The sequence below is a fragment of the Aspergillus clavatus genome, genomic scaffold (genome assembly GCF_000002715.2).
Source record: "Aspergillus clavatus NRRL 1 1099423829802 genomic scaffold, whole genome shotgun sequence".
In the NCBI taxonomy this organism is placed as follows: domain Eukaryota; kingdom Fungi; phylum Ascomycota; class Eurotiomycetes; order Eurotiales; family Aspergillaceae; genus Aspergillus; species Aspergillus clavatus.
This window is the reverse complement of record NW_001517097.1, coordinates 975164-996435: the sequence shown is the minus strand read 5'-3', so window position 1 is coordinate 996435 and position 21272 is coordinate 975164. Positions and strand designations below refer to the sequence as shown.

Here is a 21272-nt window from a genome sequence, read left to right as displayed (position 1 = left end):
ATCAGCCTGGGGAGTCATTGACTGGCGGCAAGCAAAAGGAAGGTAAGTGTGTGTTGACCATTCACTTCTTAGAACCATCCTTCTTCATTCTGATGCTGATACTACTTCATCTAAAGACCATTCTTTGTTGGTTTGCTCTTTTGGAACAGGTCTAAATAATATTGGATAGATACGCGCTTTGATCTCGTGCAGACGCTCCCGATTACCATACTCATCTCCTTAAACTCATTGTTATTCAAGACCCACTTTACCACAGGAGTCATGGGTATTCTGCGGCTTAGGGTTGATGGTCAAACATTCAGAGATCCGGAGAATCGTGAGATAACCCTAAGAGGTATCAACGTGGCTGGTGAAGCCAAGTATCCGAAGAACCCCGACACTCCGTCCCATGTGCCGGACGGCTTCTTTGATGCCGACAATGTGTCATTCGTTGGCCGACCCTTTCCTCTTGAGGATGCAGATACACACTTCTCCAGGTTACGGCATTGGGGATACAATACTATAAGATATGTTTTCACGTGGGAGGCCATCGAGCATGCAGGCCCAGGGAAATACGATGATGAGTGGATAGCGTTCACCATCGAGATCCTCCGGATTGCGAAGAAATATGACTTTTATATCTTTCTTGATCCGCATCAGGACGTGGTATGCATTTAGTCCAAGTCATATTACAAGCCATGCTCATTGCTAACATTGATAAAGTGGTCCAGACTTTCAGGAGGATCCGGTGCCCCAGCATGGACACTATATGCCGCAGGCCTCAATCCTAGGGGCTTCAGAAAAACCGAAGCGGCGCTAGTTCATAATACATTTGAAGATCCAGCGGAATTTCCAAAGATGATATGGAGCACCAATTACACGAGGCTTGTCTGTCAGACGATGTTCACCTTGTTCTGGGGAGGACGGGATTTCGCTCCCAAGGCCATCATAGACGGCGTGAATATCCAGGACTATCTCCAAAATCACTTCATTGCTGCATGCAAGTATTTTGCTGAAAAGATACACGAGGCTGGCGATATCGAGAACGATGTGGTCATTGGGTGGGAGAGCATGAACGAGCCTAATAGAGGGTTGATTGGTGTGCAGGACATATCCGTCATACCACCTGAACAACAACTTCAATTAGGGACGTCACCGACTCCTTTTCAAGCCATGTTGACTGGCTCTGGACGAGCATGTGAGGAGACTACCTGGGCGTTTGGTGGTTTTGGCCCCTACCAAACCGGTCGAGAGCTTGTAGATCCTGAGGGCGAGTCTGCATGGTTGCCAGCGAATTATGACGATACCAAGTATGGCTGGGTCAGAGATCCTAGCTGGAAGCTTGGTGAATGTCTTTGGGCTCAACATGGAGTCTGGGACCCAGCCTCAGATGAACTGCTGAAGAAAGAGTATTTCGCCAAACATCCCAAGACCGGCGAACCCTTGAACTATGAGAAGTTCACCAACACTTATTTCATGGAGCACTATCGAGCTTTTCGAGGTGCTTTAAGGGGCGTTTGGCCGGAAGCTATCCTATTCTGCCAGCCTCCTGTCATGGAGGTTCCTCCCGTGATGAAGGGAACTGCTGATGATGATCCAAATATGGTTCATGCCGTGCATTACTATGATGGCATTACTCTCTTGACGAAACACTGGTATTTGAGCCTATTCAAGATTGCATGACCCGGGCGCTAATTGTCACAGGAATCGCCTATATAATGTTGATGTGATCGGCGTCCTTCGCGGAAAATACCTCACACCTGCGTTCGCTGTCAAAATCGGGGAGAATGCGATCAGGAATTGCCTGCGCGACCAGCTCAAGTATCTGCGGGATGAGAGCCTTAGATACATGGGAACGCACCCCTTGATATTCACAGAGATTGGCATCCCGTTCGACATGGACGGCAAACATGCTTACAAGACTGGCGACTACAGTGGTCAAGTCAGTGCGATGGATGCGAATCATTTCGCAATCGAAGGAAGTACGGCCAATGGTTTTACATTGTGGTTATATACAACATCCGTAAGTAATGCCAACATATCATACCGTCCTTCATGCCAGGCTGTGAAGAATACTCAACGACTGATATATGTTTAGAACAACCATGAATGGGGCGATAAGTGGAATGGAGAAGATCTGTCGATATATTCACTCGATGATCTTCAATTGCCAAGCAGAAAGCAATTGGTCCTTGACAACGGCACTCAGGGCGACCCTCAGTCGCCAGCATTCTCTGAAAGTCGAAGCAATACTGAAGAATTCCCAATCGGTCCACGAGACCTCAAGCAGGCCATTCAAGCACCTTCTATATCGTCTGAAATTTCTCAGTCGTCTCAGGAGAAACTGGGATACCGAGCTGCAGAGGCATGGATCCGTCCAAGCCCTATCCTCACCAACGGCCAAATTCTCAAATATGGTTTCGATTTCAAGGGCTGCATATTTACTATGAGGCTACTCGGAAACGAGAAAGAGGCAGAACAAGCAGCACCAACAGAAATCTATCTTCCAGATTTCCACTTCCCAGACAACAACACCGTGGTCTCTGTCAGTAGTGGGGAGTGGACGATTGATCAGGCGGAGTACAACTCGGTCAAAGTCCAGCGCCTGCGGTGGTGGCACTCTGATGGGGATCTCAGCATCAAGATCGAGGGGCTTAAACGCAAACCAGGCGACTCTTTGGTCTCAGGGGAAGAATTGTCCTATCTCGAGCAATGCCAGAAGGGGGGATGCGCAATTATGTAGGCAATGGGTCCGGCAATCAACTAGTGATTCCGCATCTTCTACACCCAACGACCCATGTGAAGCGTTTTATATTGTTGCAACAGTTTCAATTTCATTGCCAAAGATAGCAATCGAGCATAATAATCCATCTATATCTTTCGTTCCCGGAGACGATTTGGCAGGGGTCAAGCTCAGAGAGAGAGAGAGAGAGAGATACATATGAGGCATTTTCGCACAAGATGAGAATCGCTGATGGTGTCTGCAGTATCAATTGCCACTCAGAGCATTGCAGTCTACAGACACACATAAAGAGCCATCTCTATCCTTATTGTACTCCGTAGACTCATGAAATGTTGCTGTAAGCGGTGTGAAGCTGCCCCTCCGAGTCGGTGTGGTGATTGGAGCGGGAGCGCGTGGAATTTTTCTGAAGCTTCCATCTTGTTTGGAGTTCGGTCGGTCTTTTTGTCTTTGTTGTTTCCCGCTTTCCCGCTCTCCCTCTCCCCCTAAGGATCCATCAACAACCCTCGTCCGCCTTCTAGATACCTAGTTATTTCGCATAAGCCAGTATCTTAGGAACTTCGAGGCGTCATTGCGAAGTGGGGACGGCCAGATTGTCGCCTCATCTTGGCATTTTTTAGAGAGAAAACCCGCAGGATCCAAGTTTAGGCAGGCATCTGCACAGGGCAGAATCAGACAATCGCGGTGATCAATTCTGCCGCTCCCTCTGCGGTACTGAACTGACTATTGTTGTTCTTGTTAATTTTATGCACTACAACTGTCACCACAAAGTCAAATCCTTACTAGCTTGCATTTCAGAGCGGGAGGAAGAGACGAGGCTCTGCAAGAAGCCTGAATGATGAGGGAATTGGTGCTGCAACTTGAATTGGAAGTACTCTGTTAAAAAGAATCTAACGACTATCTTCCTTGAAACCGCCGCTGTCGGCAGGCGACTTGGTCTTGGGCGACGGGCATTGATCAGGTTCACAAGATGGCTGCCCACGATGAGCTCTCAGAAGGCGGCATGGCCGATCTGGTTCAAGCTCTGGAGCTCATCCACAATCCATCTTCAACAAATGAGCTACGCAGGCAAGCCCTGACCTTCGTGGAGTCGCAAAAGGAAAGCAAGTTGGCTGCTCGTAATGGTTTCCTGTTGGCATCACGGGTAGAAAATGCCCCTCTGGTCCGGTACTTTGGTCTAACCCTCTTGGATCATGTTTTGCGGCACACGTCCTTCACCTCCTCGGACCAGGTAGCTGCCCTCCAAGACTTTGTTCTTAAGCTTGCCCAGGCAGTTCGCCCAGAGGAACCTGCATACTACCGCAATAAGATTCCTCAGCTATGGGCAGAGATCGCCAAGCGAAGCTGGGGCTTGGACTGGATTGGAATGGACGAGACACTCGTGCAATTCTGGGACGCAAGTCTGGTGCACAAGGAAATCGTTCTGTCTGTCCTGGAGACTCTGTCCGAAGACATCTTCTACCGTGAGGACACCGTCTCGTCGTTACGGGGCACTGACCTCAATCGAGCATTGGTGGAAATCTGCACCCCGCTGGCGGTGTTCGAGGAAGTCTATCCGAGGCGGGAACACCATGTTGAACTTCGATGCGGGACCGAGGGTTGGCTGGCGAGAACTTGCGAGTTTCTCATGTACTGTATTGAAAATCTGCAGAGCTCGACTCAGGCCAAAGACGCTGCTCTTAAAGCCCTTGCAACCTTGAAATCCATTCTGGTATGGTCGATCCCGAAGGCCATTTTATCCGCCAATTGTTTGCCAAGTATCGCGAGAGCTCTCACATGCAGCGATGAGCAGGTGTTGCTGGTAAGGGCTTAAAAAAGGCTCCCCCAAGACGGGCCAGTAATGCTAAAACTGTCACTTTAGGCTGCCGTTGAAGCTCTCCATGCACTGTACAGCAGGTCGAATTTTGAAATCGAGGATTTCCAACCACTTGTGCACTTGATGTACGAAACGGAATATTTGACTCTGCTACAGAAGCTGTACGAGTGGTCCGTTGTTGGGCCTGACGATGTCGATGATATTCGATACATCATTTCTAAAAAGCTATCCGAGGTAAACCCTAAATCGAAACTGCGTGGCCGTTATGATCGTTACTTATCTGTTGAATAGATGCTATCATATGTTGCCGGCTTCCTCGAAGAGAAGGGCTTTGCTCTGGAAAGCGCGCAGGGCATGAACCTTACCTTCTTTTTCCATCTTCTTATCAACATCATCCAAAACCAGAGCTTGACTGTCTCGATACCCGTCCTCCACGTGTGGTCCAAGTTACTTGCCTCCGAGAGAATTGGGAACACGGATCTGGTCAATGGCCTAATTCCCCCGCTGCTCAGCATATGCACTGAGCGGTTGATCCGTTGGGAATCTCTTCCAGCAGATTCAGACAACCCTACGGTGGTCTTCTTGAATGAGGATATTGATACCGTTCCGGAACGTCACGCCTTTGTTGGGAACTACCGCAGGTACTGTTCGTCCGTCATCGAGACGATTGTCCAAAAGAGACCACAAGAGGCTATTCCGCATATCCTTTCGGCCGTTGACGCAAACCTGGATAGCCTCTACAATGGGACTGAACCGTTCGATGGTAAGCCATGGTGAGCTTTGGTCTTGTTTGCGGATAAATTCTGACCTCAAACTCAGTGCAATCGTTTTCAAAGAATTCATTGCCGTTGATGCGCGCCGATACCCAGTTTGCGGTGGTAGAAGCCACTCTGAAAGGCTACAACAAGTGGGTTTCAGCTCACGGGAAAATGCCGCAGCAAGATGTATGTCCTGCATCCAATGGTAGGCCATGAATTCTAACAAAGTGAACAGGAGCAGAAACGAAGGGATCTGGAAACCACTCTAGAGACATGGGCTATGAGTTTGATGCAGAGGAACTACGAGGTTTGTTTCCATTTGGTCAAGCAGCACATACACACTTGACTAAATTGCTGGCCATAGGACCCGATCTTGAAGCAACGCATTATCAAGCTTATTGTGGACATCTCGTCCAGGGCATTGGACAAGAATCCTAGCTTTGCCCTCAAAGTCCTTGAGCATATCCTTATGACTCGCCTGCCTGACCTAGCTGAATTCCCAGCCTACTCTGAAGCTGTGAAGGAGCTCCATGGCCTCGCCAGTCATGAGCTCCGACGTCTTGCAATGCGCTATGCTGATTATTTCTCCGTAAGTCACGCGGGGATGTCATTGTAAAGCCACTTCTAACATGAACACGGGAAGACATTTTATGACCTGCTAGAACCGAAGATTAAAGAAATCACCATGGCTAATCGAGTCGACGACAAGTTGCACATGGAGCATACCTCTATTCTTCTCATCATTATGTAAGAAAGGCCACGTCCTCGAAGACGCTTTAAAGTGCCTACTGACTCTTTTCAGGCAACGTGCAAATAATGTTGACCCATATCTACGGGAAACGAGGATGAAGTCATTCCTGGAGCCTATCAGGCAAGCCTGGCAAGAAGAAGAATTTCGGACTATGAGTTCTTCTTTCGATGGCTTCTGTGGCATGCTCGGGCTGCAAGATGTTGGGCCATTCATGCAGAAGACGCAAGCCTCAAAACTTGAAGACTGGTCGGCGATGCCATTGGACAATGAGGGAAAGCAAATCCAGGAGAATATGACAAGGAAATTCCAGGTTTTTGATGCCTGCTTTTCTGGTGGTGACAAAGTGCTGACTCTTCTCTTAGCAACTACCTTTGAGAGGAACCAAGACAATGCTCGCAGTTTCCACCGAAAAGTTGAAGAAGGCCGAATTGCCATACGACCTTGCGTGTAATATCTGGCATGATATCATTCCCATAATCTTACCCACGTTGCTACAACTTGTCAGGTAAAAATAATTTCCCTCGATTATCCCCCCTTGGGCTAACGAAATTCACAGCAATGCCCATGCGTTCCACAATCCAGCAAACTGGGGTGGCCTGCCTGATGATATGCGTTCAGTTGTTGAACGTATCTTGACCGATCGATTTTGGCAAGCAGGAATCTCCACTGGTAGCCGTGATGAATTCTATGCGAAGATTACGGCCTCTCGATTATCTCTCGAGGGTTTTGCTTCTTCTGTTCGAGGCAAGGTTCGGGCTGTGCGAGAGTCCTGCTACTCAATGCTGTTCAGTATGAGCAGGCTAAGAGAACATTTCTATGGATTTGCCGAGCTTCCAGGACCACTGTCGCAAGCTTTGTTTAAAGATTCACCTCACCTTTCTTCTCACCAGTTCTCGGTTCTCCTCAATATCTCAAGATGCTTGATTGATGATTGTCCTGTCCGCTTCAGAGCACAATTCCTGCCTCCTATGCTGGCTACGCTTTTCACCAACATCGATAGAAAGGTCACTTCAGAGTGGGACCTTATCGAACAACGCAGAGAAGGTGTCGCAGAAGGCAATCTGACAGACGAGATGAAGTCGGAGAGTATCCTCCGGCAGTTAACGTATTCTGCAGTGCTCATGGTTGCGAGTCTTTTGGATCCGCAAAGAGGTGGTACGTGATCTTGAATACATATCCAAACTTGCGCAAGAAATGAGCTGACATTTTGCAGACCCTGATGAAGAACCAGCAGATCCTAGCGCACTGCAGCCAGCCCCAGCACTTTCCGACTCGATTCGACACTTTGTTCTTTCTTCACCGGATATATTTGAACCTGTCATGCTCTTTTGTACACATGCTCTTCGCATGCGCGATACGAGGTGCTGTAGCATCATCACTCGTGTTATCCGATCGATTCTGCAGGATTTTGCACCGCCTAACGATAGCCCTACCATCGTAACGATCCGCGAGTTCATCTCCTCTGAAGTCCTCAAGGCTTGCATCACGTCTGTCCATGAACCATATTTTGTCGATATGCAGAAAGACCTTGCTCAGCTGATTGCATCAATCTGGGTTCTCTATGGCTCGAGCAGCCCAACCCCGCGTTCATTGATTCTCAGCCTCCCCGGCATGAACGAGCAACGGGTGGCAGGCACAGAAGCCGCGCTCATTCGATCTACCTCAGCACGACAGCAGCGTGCTCTTGTTTTGGATCTTCTGGAAGGCCTCAGAGGTGTCAGTATCGCTGAGCAAGGTAAGATCATGGGCTCGCGAGAAGAACGCCGAAAGGCACGGAGTGCGCTGCAGGAGAGATATATGAGCAATGAGATGGAAGGTCAACAGAACAATAAGGTTGATATCAATGACGGGCCTGATTTGGGCGGCGTTGCCGACATGTTTGGCTAGAGGCAGTCACAGCGGTCCTGATACTAGTATCGTATTGGACGCTTGGTTCATGACTCCTCCATGTACTTATCCTTCATATAATGTACCTTGCAGTATTATCAAAGAATAGAACTTTCTCATATGAGACAAGCCTAACACGTTACTCTTAATCAATTCTATGCCCAGAGATTGCTCCCGATTCTACTATGGGTTGCAATAACTGGCGCCGGAGGACCCGGTTTCACCAATTGAGCACCACCGAGTAAGAAAGAATGCACAAGAACAAAAACAAAATGCAATTTGAAACTAGTCAACTCCTTTGCGGCAATATATCTACAGGATACATTTTTCTTTCCGACCTCCCAAACCCCCAGACACGTCTCGACTCGGCTCGTGAACCATGAACACTCAACGCCCTTCCCAGTGAAGAGACTGTCCGATGCTTGTACGAGGTAACAGAGCCCGACAGCAGAAACCCAAAGCTCGTAATTCAAATCATTCCCATTTATTGAGTGATCTTGGAAGGGGTATAGACGAAAGTAGGACGAACGAAGCTGCAAAAACAATCACAAATAGTCAGCCCCGGCTCCACAGATCAGGGGAAAAGATCAACATATGACCCTGGCAATTCACGAAACATACCGATCAGAGTTGTAGACCTTGCTCTCCGTACCCAGGAGCTCCTTCTCACGGGCCTTGTCAGCGAGGTGTCTGCGGACCTGGTCACGGTCTTCCTCGGCCTGGAGCAGCGGAACAAGGTGCAGACGGGACCAGATCTTCTCACGCGCAAGCTCGTGCTGTTCGCGAATGCCGTAAAAGAGCTTGTAGTAGCCGTAGGCCATGGCGAGGTGCATTCCCACGAGGTAGTAGACGGGGCGGAAGCCGCGGGCAGGGAGGTTGCGCTGTTTCCCACGAAGAGCATCGAAGTTAGTATCAATTGACGGGCTTCTGGTTGTAGAGGGGAATTTAGACTTGCCTTGTACTGGACAGGCGCATAGCCCCCCGTTGGGGGCATATCCTGAGGCATTGTGACGACTTGAGAAGATGGATTGGGGCTTTATCTTCAAGTCTGGGGTGGGAATATTGGCCGATGATGCTGTGCGGATGAAGTTGGAGTGAAGGTCACGTGGTGCGGATCGGGGATGGGTAATGAGGGCTGCGGTGGTTGTGATTGGCTGCGGGAGGGGGAGGTTTTGAAGGTTTTCCCTCGAACTGGAACATTGCAGCTTATCTACGAAGCGGGAGCAAAGGATACTGGCAATATATTCCACGGCACCTTTCAATCTAAAGGATCTTGCTCTCGCCAATTTTCCACATGGAGGACGACGAACGCCCAAGGAAGTACCCCAAATTGAATCATGACAATGAACGGGAGGAATCAGAGCCCGCAATGACCGGGGCAGTGGGGGTTGCTTGCGATAGCAATGCTGAGATCACGGATGCCGACAAAAACACTTCGACATCAGATGGCGGTATGGACGACACTGCAGAGCAAGCGGATGCTGAAGCAGAACACGAAGAAGGGAAGGAAGCAGTGCCCACGATGTCCAAAAACCAATTGAAGAAACTTCGCAGGAAAGAGCAGTGGGAGTCAATGCGCGAACAACGCAAGGTCAAGCGGAAAGAGAAGCTGGTTGCAAGAAAGGAGCGGAAACGAGCTGCCCGTGACCAAGCCAAAGAAGATGGTGCGGGGGCTGTGGATGAGGCTGGGAAAGCTTTGGAGGCTATACCGAAGCGACACCAACGGTCAACATTGCTCCCGATCACCCTCGTAATCGACTGCGGATACGATGACTTGATGCTAGACAAGGAACGGGTGTCCCTTGCAGCACAGATTACGCGCTCTTATTCTGATAACAGCCGCGCACCCTATCGCGCGCACTTTGTCATTTCGTCCTTTGATAAACTGCTCAAGGAACGGTTCGATACGGTTCTGAGGAAGACACATGAAAACTGGAGAGGCGTCCGCATACTGCAGGAAGACTTTGCGGAAGCTGCGGAGCAGTCCAAAGAGTGTATGCAAGGACCCCAAGGCGGCAAATTGGCAGGCGTCTTCGCTGATCAGCCAGATGCAAAGCCCGAGGACGGGGAAATTGTCTATCTCAGCAGTGATAGCCCCAACACCTTGACGGAGCTGAAGCCATACAGTACATACATCATTGGGGGCTTGGTGGATAAGAACCGTCACAAAGCCGTCTGCTACAAATCAGCAGTAGCAAAGGGCATGAAGACCGCAAAGCTCCCTATCGGAGAGTATATCCAAATGTCCCATCGTCAGGTACTGGCAACGAACCATGTCGTGGAGATCATGGTGCGATGGCTGGAGCTACGTGACTGGGGAAAGGCATTCATACAAGTGATTCCCCCGAGGAAAGGAGGCAAACTGAGGTCGATGGAAGACGAGTCAGAAGGTCAAACGTCAACACCACAGGAGAATTACTCTGATCGGGAAGAAGTAGCGGAGGACACAGTCGACCCTGAGCAACAATCCTAGTATACTACCTCCTCGAAACAAATTCACCTATCTCTTCAAGCCTCTACATTCGATTGAAGCCATCGGATATGGACACTCCAGGGCAGTATCGAATGCATTGCATCAGCAGGATGCATCCATGCAGACCATAGTTCAATTAGCGATAGCGCTTACCACATGTAGTTAGTTCTATCAGAAGCCTTTTTCTTACATAAGCGCACAGCCACAATCAACGCCACAGCGGTTGCCACAGAAGCCGATCGATGACGGCAGATCAACAGAGGGAAAACATGTGGACGATTTTCTTCTTGACAGCATCAGGATCATCTATCTATCGATCAAGAGAAAAAAAGATTTACCACTGATAGACTGATTAATTATCATCTCAGTGATGTCTGCTGTATCTCCTTGAATCGTTTTTTTCAATCGTCTACCCTCATTGTTTTTTTTTTCTTCCTGATCTGCTCCTTAGTCAGATCATCCCTGCTACATTCTGATCCCTTCCTTGTCGGCCATAGCAAGCCTTTCTTAACCACAGTCATTAGCAGCTGCAGTTGCTGAGCAGCTGCCAGATCCCACAGCCATGTTTATGCTCCGTAATGGTAAGAGCTTCCATTGTCTCAACTGATACCAGAGCATCTTTCATGCTCACTCCCTTTACCCCTCCATCTACCCCTCCTCACTTGACATCATTGACTCTTTGTCATTTCTTCGAGTCTCCGAGTATCCTCAACTGACTTTCCTTTGTGACAACGCAGTGAGCAAGTTTCTCTTTGGAGATACTTCGAAGGAATCTATCATTGAAATTCCCCAGGGCCAGCTATATCTAGTCCGTCCCCTTTCTCCCAAGGGATATTCGGAACTTATTTTCAAAGACGCTGCGGCAACTATTCGACGTACCGGTCAGGAGTTTCAGTATCAACTTGTTATCCAGCGAGCCTACGAGGAGGGTGAGGAGGAGCTTGCTGACGACGAGGACGACCAAGTTGCCAGCGACAGCCTCGACAAGGACGAGAAGGTTTTCCTGCTAGATCAAAGTCTGCATTTCCGCGGAGAAGTCCGCGAGGGAGGCTCGAAAATCCTTGCTTGGAATGATTTGAGTGGCGACGTTGGTGATCTTTTCGAGTTCGTGTGCGACCCATCTGTACCCGCAGATAAGGTCTGTACCTTTGAGTTGGCAGCTCTACAGTGTCAGTACGAAAGGAAATACAGGAGGAGCGCTCAGAAGGCAACCGAGCAGGAGCTGCAAGAGTTTTCCTTCCAGGAAGAGAAACCAGTCCCGTCCGCGAGTCCCATTGCCTCACCTACAAAAACCAGCGTACAACCACTACCGACCGCCGAAGAATCCGCCACTGCCATGGCAGGTGATGTCGAGTATTCGCGCTCCAAGGGTCTCATCAAACCTGTCGGCGAGGAGAAACCTACAGTGGCTCCGCCCTCTGCAGCTCAGCCAGAAGCTCTGGAGACTCTGGCTAAGGAGAAGGCCGAACTGCATCTTTTCGATTTCTCCACTGGGACGTTCATTCTCCAAGATCCCAATGTTGTTGCTAGTGTCTCTGAAGTGGGCCCCTGGCAGTACTGGCTGCAGATCAGTGGTGAGGATAAAGAATGGCTCGGACAAGCTGTTGTGGCCGACATCAATCCGGTCTTTAACTTTGAATATCTGTCATTCATCTTCAATCATTACGATGAAGATGGGTCTGCTTACTCATGGCTTCTTCGCTTTAAGGATCAGCCCACAGAGGAAAGGTTCCAGGAAGGTCTAATGCAGGCGCTTTGGGAGCAATTGAACGAGATGAAATGGAGCAAAGTCAAGGAGAACGATCGCGAGTACGTGATGGACGCATTCCAAGATCTCACATTGGAGGATGCCGACGCGGAAGAGCAAGATGAAGCTGAAGTCGAGGCCGAAGAAGAGGAAGAGGAGGAAGAGGAGGAAGAGGACGCAGGCCAACGTAGCGAGCATTATGACACGGACGAGGAGCAGGAAGATGTCATCACGCGTGACACTGATGGGAACGTCAACTCTCAATTGGCGGTCGGCTACAAGCACGATCGATCGTTCGTTGTTCGTGGATCTAAGATTGGCGTTTTCAAGCACACACCCGACAATAACCTCGAGTTCTCGACCAATATCTCCAAGGTTGAGACTCCCAAGGGCAAGCTATTCAGCCCGAAGAAGGTTATGCTGCATGCTGAGGATCGCAACATGATCCTTCAGAATGGAGACGATCCAAACTCGCTCTATCGCATGGATCTGGAATACGGCAAGATTGTTGATGAGTGGAAGGTTCACGATGATATCCCAGTGACGACCTTTGCACCAGAAAACGTATGTTTCTTTCTGCATATCCAATTCACCGCTTTCAATGTGTGAGACTTGACTGATGCCTTTGCAGAAATTCTCCCAAATGACATCCGCTCAACCGTTCATCGGTATCTCTCAAAATGCCCTCTTCCGAATCGATCCCCGTTTGGCAGGCAACAAATTGGTCGATGCGGACCTGAAGCAGTACGCCAGCAAGAATGACTTCAGTGCCGTGGCGACGACCGAGAAGGGGTACCTTGCCGTTGCCTCTAACAAAGGCGATATCCGCATGTTTGACCGCTTGGGAATCAATGCCAAGACCCATATTCCTGCCCTGGGAGAGCCTATTATCGGTTTGGACGTATCTGCGGACGGCCGCTGGGTTTTGGCTACTTGCCGAACCTATCTGTTGCTCATTGACTCGCTCCAGAAAGAAGGTAAGAACGAAGGCAAGCTCGGCTTCGAGCGCTCTTTCGCCAAAGACTCGAAGCCTCAACCTCGCCGTCTGGGTCTCACTCCTGCCCACGTCGCACAATTCCAGCACGAAACCAAGAAGCCTATCTCCTTCACTCCGGCTCGTTTCAACACTGGTGTTGAATCTCAGGAGACTTCCATTGTCACCGCCACTGGTCCTTTCATCATCACCTGGAGCATGAAGAAGGTCGTTGCCGGGCGCAAGGACCCTTATACGATCAAGCGGTATGCTGAGGAGGTTATGGCCGATAATTTCCGGTTTGGTTCAGACAAGAATGTCATTGTGGCGCTGCCCAATGAGGTCAACATGGTTGCGAAGAGGACCTTCCAGAAGCCCACTCGGGAGAGCATTGCAGGACCTCCTATGACGCCTAAACGCCGTAGCACCCGATGGGGCAGTCGATTGGGAAGAGACGATATTGTCAATTCTCCATACTGATCTTGGTCTCAAGGCCCAAGGTCACTTTGTTTCTTTCCCACTTTTCTGATTCTTCTCTTGTGTTATTGATTGCATACCCCCTGCTGTTGATTTAGTCTAACGTTTACGATATTATTGATTTACGTTTATCCACGTGGTTTTGCCTTGTTCTTTTATCTGCCTGTCAGTAAGATTCGAACCCACAAAGGTAAAGGAGGGCAATTATTGCTGATGTCCGATAGGTAGCTAGTTAATAGTTAACAAATGGAAATGCATTACGACGATATGTTTCGCCCGGTATGTAGCATATATCCAGGTCTAAGTCTGCCATTACTTTTCCGCGTTGCCTTCCCCTCCTCAGTAAAACTAGGTCAACGTTATACAACAATGCATTATGATCATGACACGGTGGATAGATCCAGCCACACATCGTGTCAGGGTATTATGAGATGAAACAAATAACAGACGAGGTAAACGATCCGAATTAGGATCCGATATACCATACCTCTACGCCGAGGATGTCAAATTTGATGCCTTCGTCGGAAAGAGGTTCGTTTCCAAAGGTCAGACACGGGGCGCTGACGCCCTTCTCCAGGCTCGAGTCCACCCACAGACCAAAGTGACCATCCCTGTAAGCAAGAATTAGCCCCTAGTAATGCTGCTTGTCGATCGACGGGGATACTCACCCTCCGCCCAGACTAAGGAACCCTGTTTCACAGAACATCATGTAGTCATTTACCCCGCTGTAGGGGAAGGCTTTGAACCGGATGCGCTCAGGCGTACTCGCGCCGCTGGGGGTCACATCATGCACCCGCGGCGTCACCAGCATGTTCTCCGGCCGAGTCTTCGGGTCGCTACGCAGGGTCGTCGATCGTCCTGCGTGGGTTGTGTCCGCGCTCGGCGGGGGCGGCAGGCCCGCCAAGTCGAGCATCTGGTCGGGCTGGGGGCCGGACGCGTGCAGCAGGGCGGGGGGACGCAGCACGCTAGCACGCCAGAGGAAACACTCGCCGGTGCCGAAGTAGTGCGGGTTCGGACGGGGAGGGTCGGTCATGTAGGCGCCGAAGACGGCGCCGGAGGGGGAGGAGTCGCGGATGATGAGGACGAAGCCCGCCCGCGGGCTGCGGAGGGAGAACTCGTAGCAGTTCTCGTAGAGGGTGGCGAGGGAGGCGCCGTCGCGGTCGAGGCTGTAGGCGAGGCGCCAGGTATCGACGAGCTGGAGGCGCGGGGGGACGAGGAGGCGAATTTCCTCGGCCAGGGCGCGGGCTAGCAACTGCTGCTGCAGGCTGTCTGGGGCGGTGGTGCCGAGGGTGAGGGTGAGCGGGGTGAGTGGGGGTGGTTGGAAGGGGGATGCGGTGCGCATAGGGGTAAAGACGCCCGAGGAGGATGCCGAGGAGCCGTTGTTCTTGCTGCTGAAGCTCTTGCTGCTGCTGTTCATGGTCGTGGTCTCGTTGTCCTTGTCCTTGCGCGATGCCTTGGTGATGTTGGGGTCTGTGAGCCGGCGGTAGAGGCCCGAGACGACGTGGGTGACGGGGTAGGAGAAGTAGGATACGGCTGATTGATTCAAGGGAGTGCTGGTTTGCGGAGTGCGTGAACCCGGGGATGAGCTGGAGGAGGATAAAGATAAAGATGGAGTGGGGATGGAGGAGGGCGGGTCTTCCTGCGAGATGGACGACATGCGGGCGTCGGAATTAGCAGGCTGGGGAATTTGAGTGGATTAGATGGCTGAAGTTTAACATCGACGGGTTCGATTGCCACAGAGAGAATGATGGAGCAACGACGGAGATGGACAGATGAAGTTGAACTGGAAGACAGGAAGTGAATAGAGTGATGCAGATGGTGGGGAGACACACGACACACCTGTTGATCGCAATTCCAATCGCTTCATCCCGCCTGGAGACTTGAAACACTGCGAGATGAAGAGCGTTATCTATAACTCCTTGAAACACAATAACTACCCTGGACTGGATCATGCCATGATGATCATGGTTTCTTTTCATGCAAAATCAATTCATCTGCCTGCTATTACGCACATTCCGTAGTAGATAATGGCGTGGTCTAACGACTTCGTTTGCTATCAATCTGGCTACAATATATATATAGACTCACAGCTGAATTGATGAGAGATAGACAAGATCGAGAACCATCCAGAACTATGAGTGTACAGGTACCTGTCAAACCCCGACCAAGGACTACTAAGAACCAAATGTCTACTTACCTTATAATAGACACCTGGTTCAGACAGTACAGCCACCACTTCCTCTTGGCCCATTCTTCCCCATTTCCATCAACGAGAGTCGACCCGCAAAGCCTTGGTTCGAACACAGATTCAAAAGGCTGCAGAGGGCCAGACGGAGGATTCCTCCGATATGAGGCAAAAGACGCCATGATGACTCTATCCTTTGCTGCCGAAGCTATATATACCGCTGCACATCCGTTGTGTTAGAGGCGCAAAGCACGAGCAGTTTTGAAACTAGAAGAACGAAAAAGCCAACTTCATATCCCTACCACAGTGAAAATCACAGTCACAATTCGCCAGACACGCTCAAGATGACCACGCCGGATAGACGAGCTACTCAGAAGAACACCACCGTGCCCGGGAACCGTAGGGGCTCGCACCTTCGACGGTCTCCCACCCCTTCGCGAAGGGCCCAGTATAGCGCAGGTTCTGGTGCACGGCGTCGCTCTCGCTCTCGTTCTCGCTCGCTGACTCGATCTACATCTCGGAATAGAGTGCTGGTGCAGTGATCCGGTTCTGTTGCACGGACAGCAGCAACAAGCGAACTGGTGAAACGATGTATATACTATACGGTAGTGTACAAAGTTGAAGCCCAGGACGATAAATATATTGATTGAAGATATTCTAAGCTAAATGAGCACAAACAACACCCCGTTAACGTATGAGCTATCTATGCTATATGGTAACGACCTGAAATGAATCAACAACGGCAAATACTTGGAAATGGTATCATAATCGCAAGGCAAATCGTCACAAATGTGATGTATCATAAATCAAACCTAGGATCCGTTCGGACGTAGATCTACGGTCTCAAATTCGAGCCCCTTAGCTTCGAAGACATGTCCAGGCCGTAGCGCATCAGTGTAGATATTGGCCTCGGCATGAGGATGAAACAAGCCCGTCTGTGTGCAGTTGAGGACCGTCTTCAGCCCTGGAGGATCGGTGAGTCGGAACACGCCCCAATCTGGAGATTTGCTTGGCGCGCAGACGATTGCAATGCTCTCGGGGAGCATCACTTGATATCCACAGTGAGTGTGAAGGTCCCTCGAACTCATGAAACATGTCTGCGTGGGATGTGTGTGGATCCAGCCCAGCACCATCAGGTCTTCTGAATCGCAATAGTCGAAGATCGCGGTTTCATTTACAGTTTCACAGGTATCGGACGTCGCCGTTTGTTCCGGGATAAGCAATCGGGACACAAAGAGTGCGTTGGAGATTAAAGTACCACAGAGGATGCCGCATGTTTCTAGATTGCGGCGCGTATTAGATGCGGCCACAGCTAAGAAGTGTGTCCGCAGTTCCGGTGGCAGCCACATGGTGCGCAATGGCGTTCCATTCTCGAGATATGCGGAAGGTTTGAAGGTGAAACTGGAAGGGTCCAATCCTGAGCCCGAGTTCCCACTGTCCGCTGTTGTTGATGCTTTTTCTGGGACAGCTGGAGCTGGTGCTGGAGATATTTTGCCAGGCAGTGGTGGCGGCAACAGCCCAGCGGCGGGAGCCGGACGGTTTGAACCAGGTAACTCTTTTGGAGGCAGTAAAGGAGGTTCTGAGCGGAGACCTAATTTCTCTCGAGACGATTTTGTCACCGTGGATGGGAGGGACTCCAAGGGCCTTTGTCGGGGTACCGTGGGATACTTGTACGTAGAGGTAGACGAGATAGAAGTCGGTGGACGTACGACGGTCTTGTTCTGTTGCGGCTGGCGAAGACCCGTATGGGCTTGCTGGTCGATATTGAGTCTGACGTCCTGAATCCGGCGGCGCAAGTCATTGTCCGTATCAGGCCCGTTTTTGTCCAAGCGATCGTCCCTGTTGCCCCAATCACCCACCGTGCGGCGACTCTGATCTTCTCCGGGTGATACACCCGCCTGGCGCAAAGCTTTCCTCACAGTCGCTCTTCGACTGATCTCTGTTCGGGCCAGCTGCACGGCCAGATCTCTATTCTTTCCTGCCTCTAAGGGTTCAACAACTCCCGCCAGCGCGGGATCGTACGGTTGTGTCTGGTTCAATGAGCCACTGCTCGTTTCGTGGGATGGGGTTCGACTTTGGCGTTCACGCATCAACTGAACAAAACGCTCATAGCGTTTGTTGATCCGGGGTTTCAGCGCCTCAAGTTTTCCCAGATTGATCTGAACTTCTTTCTCGGCTTCCATCAGAGCCTTTCTGTACTTCTCATCTTTGGCTTCGGGGTGTTTTGCTAGGTTCACGAGCACCAGCTGTGCGTGTCGAAACAAGAGTAGATATGTTTGTTCGTCATGTCCTTCTCGTTCGTAGATCCGGGCCTGTATGAGACCAAAAAAAAAGTCAGTCTGAACGGCAAAATAGGAGGAATTACAAAGTCTTACCTCTCTAATCAACGTAGAGGCAGTTCTTAACCAGTTTCGCAGCGGTATTAGAGGGTTGTACTCGTAGTCTTGGGCAATTCGAGTGATCTTCTCCACGCTCTGTGGTGACGCCCCCATGTTCTGAGCGGTATGTGAAGTCATGGTGGTGCATGCGAGTCAAGGAGCCAGGATATAGGTTTTGATTTCAATTATTCCAGTCACAAGAACAATCTCGTTCGATAGATTATGCGTGACGTCTGGCGCAACGACCAGTTAATGTGATGGCGGGGAGGGGCCACATCTAGGCAGCCAGAACTCGGTTTCACGGCACCACAGGCAGCAGAATAGAACGAGGTAAGATATTGATAATTTTGAGAGCCACAGAGGTGATAGTAGCAGTTCGCTTAAACACATGGTTGTGTTGGTGGATGGAGGTGGTGACAATCGAAACATGCGATAGGCGGCGGAATGCTTTTGGTCCCGCCGCCGGAGCATCCAATCTTGGTGTTCAAGCATCCTCCATCAACTGCCCCGAGATGACCTGGACTAACTCTTCACACCACTCGCATATCCCCCACGAATAAGCATGGAGCAGCGATGCAGGCTGATTCTATTCTCTGTTTGTATATCTGATCTAACAGAATCAATTCAAGTCCGTTGAGGCGCAACCGCAAAATGAAAGCTTCCAGATGGACGCCTCTCGCTCGATTTCCGACAACAGGACTTCTGTATAAGCACATCCCGGCTGCGCTGAGGAAGAAGAAGGTCCATAGACCACAGATTGTGGGCGACGGACTGTGCAGTAAGACTCTCGACAAGATCAAACTACAAATTCCCTGCACGATGCTAATGCGCGATGGTTGGCTACAGATGATATTCTTCAACGCCTTTCACCGTACCTACTCCGAAAGCCTCCAGTGGATATTCTTGATCTCTGGCCTGGTGCTGGACTCTGGTCATCCAAGGTGAACGAATTCTTACGCCCCCGACGCCATGTGCTCGTGGAGCCGGACCTCAAAACCTATGGGAAGATTCTCAAGTCTCTTGCCGCAAGCAAACCCTGCTACAATCTGGTCTCGCGCGACATCCACCACCTCGATGACTGGCACAGCCTTCTAGCAGAATACCTACCGGAACAGGGGCCTTCTAACTGTGACACAACGGGCGCTCTGGGGAAAAACGACACGCTGCTGGTTCTGGCTAATATCCCTCCGAACGCCTCCAAACAAGACCACTTCACGCCGGCACGGTCGTGGTCGATTCTCATGGAGGCGTGTATGCGGCAGTCTGGTCTTTCTTCCTACGGGAGTGTGCGCATGATTACCTCTCTTCCGCTGATGGAGGCGCAGACGATCCTTCCCCGCTCGGTATCCAATCGCAGTCGACCGGCTCTTTTGACGGAGAATGTGGCCATGCATGCTTTTGAGGTGGCGTCGACGGCGGATCCGAGTTACTTCTGGACTATGTCCAAGGGATGGGATCTCACCGCCGCGAATGCGGCCCGGGTTGCGGAGCGAAGCGCTGAACACAAAATCGTGGTCCCTGCTGGAAAAGCGCTCCCTCCGATCCCCTCGGCTCCAGAATCCCCAGACCCGGGGAAGATCCCCTGTCCCCACGTACCTCGCATCAAGACGGTCATGCACGACCGGATCCTGGAGACCATCCAGACCGCCGAGGAATCACCCGGCGATGTGAAAGCCAAGAAGAAGAAACAAAGGGCCCTGGTCCAGCTGCGACAGGATAACCGGACGGCCTTCGCTCGCAAGGAGCTGGTGGAGAAGCAGGCGCGCATCGACGAGCTTACCCGGAGTCTCTCGCGGGCGGCCGCTGACCCGGCCGTCGACTCCAAGTCCCTCCAGCCGATGGTGGACCGCATCGCTGCGCTCAAGGCCGAGACCGCCCAGCAGCACTCCGAGATCCATTTCGAAGTTTTGCACCACACCCCGTCGATGATCGACGATGCCCGTAGCGCGCTCTCCACGGGTACCTTCGACGACGCAGTCCTTCTCTGGGACCGCCGGCCATTCGAGCCTCTCCTCATCGACCCGGAGGAGCTGTACCCGCGCGACACCGACACAACCATGCTGTACTTCGAGGCCGACGCCCACTCCCCCATTATGCAGCTCCTCACGGAGGCCGACCAGGCCGGCCGCGCCGACCTCCACCGCATCTACGAAGCCATCTCCCTCACCTTCAGCAGCCGCGGCACCATGACCGTCACCGACCTCCTCAAAGCCATATTCCCCGCGCGCCCCATTAACGATCTCGTCCGCGCCATCCCCAGCCTCGCCACCTACGCTTCTAAAACACCCAAACCGGACTTTGACACGCTCCCTAAGACCGTCAGCGGCCGCCCCGGCGCAGCCGAGAGCACATGTCAGGATCCGCACCCCCCGCTCGATCCTGTCACGCACTTCCAGGAGAACCTGGACTACGACCTGAGCGACGTGCGTATTCGCTGCCTGTCGTCCGCGACGCTGTGGGAGATTGTCGTCGAGTATCACAAGAGTAACGCGGAGGTCAACGCGGTGCAGCTGAACCGTCTTTTGGGCGGGACGTTGACCTCGTTCCGGTCGGGCGAGTATGGCGTGGAGCAGAAGAAGATGCGCTGAGGTGTCCGTGTGTATTCAATAGCGACGTTTGTATAATCACTCATGTCTCAAAACATACCTTGTTCGATATGCGAATTGTACCAGAGAATTGAATAGATAGATAGACTACGTGTTCTTTTACAGTTCCCATTTACATATGATTATGCGCAGAGAGTAGAATATTCTACATGGCGCTTGTAGCAGGAGTGTCTCGAAACCCAGACGGTAGCTAATTGCATTATATCGTGTATGTTCCATTCATTCCCCAACATGACCCATTATAACAAAGAAGTATGCATACAAAGCAGGTTTCCAAAACACGTCTCCAAAAGATTCTATGAATATCTAACCGGGTATCTTTATAAATGTTTGGTTTTAAAACAAGTGAGAAGAAGATAAGACAAGAGGAGAAGAGAAGCGAAGAAAAGAAAAGAAAAGAAAGGGAAAGGAAAGATAAAAATATAAAAGGGGGCGGCGATGGAACGGTGGAGAGAAGAGCAGAGCAAATGGCTGGAATGTCATAAAAGCTATTGCATGCAAA

The 21272-nt window shown here is 50.8% G+C and overlaps 8 protein-coding genes across 8 annotated transcripts, besides 2 other annotated features; 5 read left to right on the top strand and 3 right to left on the bottom strand.

The window, feature by feature from the left end:
- Positions 1–261: 261 nt before the first annotated feature.
- Positions 262–2722, top strand: ACLA_036770 (sterylglucosidase 1; the record flags this gene model as incomplete). The annotated part of the gene is made up of 4 exons (XM_001270897.1): positions 262–645; positions 703–1634; positions 1684–2002; positions 2078–2722. The coding sequence occupies 4 exons, from the start codon at positions 262–264 to the stop codon at positions 2720–2722; spliced, it is 2280 nt and encodes a 759-aa protein (XP_001270898.1).
- A 172-nt stretch (positions 2723–2894) lies between these two features.
- Positions 2895–2915: a microsatellite.
- A 774-nt stretch (positions 2916–3689) lies between these two features.
- Positions 3690–7931, top strand: ACLA_036760 (karyopherin MSN5; the record flags this gene model as incomplete). The annotated part of the gene is made up of 11 exons (XM_001270896.1): positions 3690–4520; positions 4581–4769; positions 4827–5298; positions 5355–5479; positions 5529–5600; positions 5658–5882; positions 5937–6040; positions 6096–6354; positions 6407–6549; positions 6601–7199; positions 7258–7931. 11 exons carry the CDS (start codon positions 3690–3692, stop codon positions 7929–7931), a joined length of 3693 nt encoding a protein of 1230 aa, XP_001270897.1.
- Positions 7932–8415: 484 nt separating this feature from the next.
- On the bottom strand, positions 8416–8937 carry ACLA_036750 (putative NADH-ubiquinone oxidoreductase subunit GRIM-19; the record flags this gene model as incomplete). Its single annotated transcript, XM_001270895.1, has 3 exons — positions 8416–8464; positions 8553–8812; positions 8899–8937. The coding sequence occupies 3 exons, from the start codon at positions 8935–8937 to the stop codon at positions 8416–8418; spliced, it is 348 nt and encodes a 115-aa protein (XP_001270896.1).
- A 288-nt stretch (positions 8938–9225) lies between these two features.
- Positions 9226–10404, top strand: trm10 (tRNA (guanine(9)-N(1))-methyltransferase; the record flags this gene model as incomplete). The annotated part of the gene is made up of 1 exon (XM_001270894.1): positions 9226–10404. One exon carries the CDS (start codon positions 9226–9228, stop codon positions 10402–10404), a length of 1179 nt encoding a protein of 392 aa, XP_001270895.1.
- Positions 10405–10966: 562 nt separating this feature from the next.
- Positions 10967–13604, top strand: ACLA_036730 (uncharacterized protein; the record flags this gene model as incomplete). The annotated part of the gene is made up of 3 exons (XM_001270893.1): positions 10967–10985; positions 11142–12715; positions 12783–13604. 3 exons carry the CDS (start codon positions 10967–10969, stop codon positions 13602–13604), a joined length of 2415 nt encoding a protein of 804 aa, XP_001270894.1.
- Positions 12294–12327: a microsatellite.
- Positions 13605–14067: 463 nt separating the features above from the next.
- Positions 14068–15258, bottom strand: ACLA_036720 (putative oxidative stress response protein Oxr1; the record flags this gene model as incomplete). Its single annotated transcript, XM_001270892.1, has 2 exons — positions 14068–14212; positions 14270–15258. The coding sequence occupies 2 exons, from the start codon at positions 15256–15258 to the stop codon at positions 14068–14070; spliced, it is 1134 nt and encodes a 377-aa protein (XP_001270893.1).
- A 1340-nt stretch (positions 15259–16598) lies between these two features.
- ACLA_036710 (putative endosome-associated ubiquitin isopeptidase (AmsH)) lies at positions 16599–18302 on the bottom strand (the record flags this gene model as incomplete). Its single annotated transcript, XM_001270891.1, has 2 exons — positions 16599–18098; positions 18162–18302. The coding sequence occupies 2 exons, from the start codon at positions 18300–18302 to the stop codon at positions 16599–16601; spliced, it is 1641 nt and encodes a 546-aa protein (XP_001270892.1).
- Positions 18303–18815: 513 nt separating this feature from the next.
- Positions 18816–20752, top strand: ACLA_036700 (uncharacterized protein; the record flags this gene model as incomplete). Its single annotated transcript, XM_001270890.1, has 2 exons — positions 18816–18942; positions 19011–20752. The coding sequence occupies 2 exons, from the start codon at positions 18816–18818 to the stop codon at positions 20750–20752; spliced, it is 1869 nt and encodes a 622-aa protein (XP_001270891.1).
- Between the last annotated feature and the right edge of the window lie 520 nt (positions 20753–21272).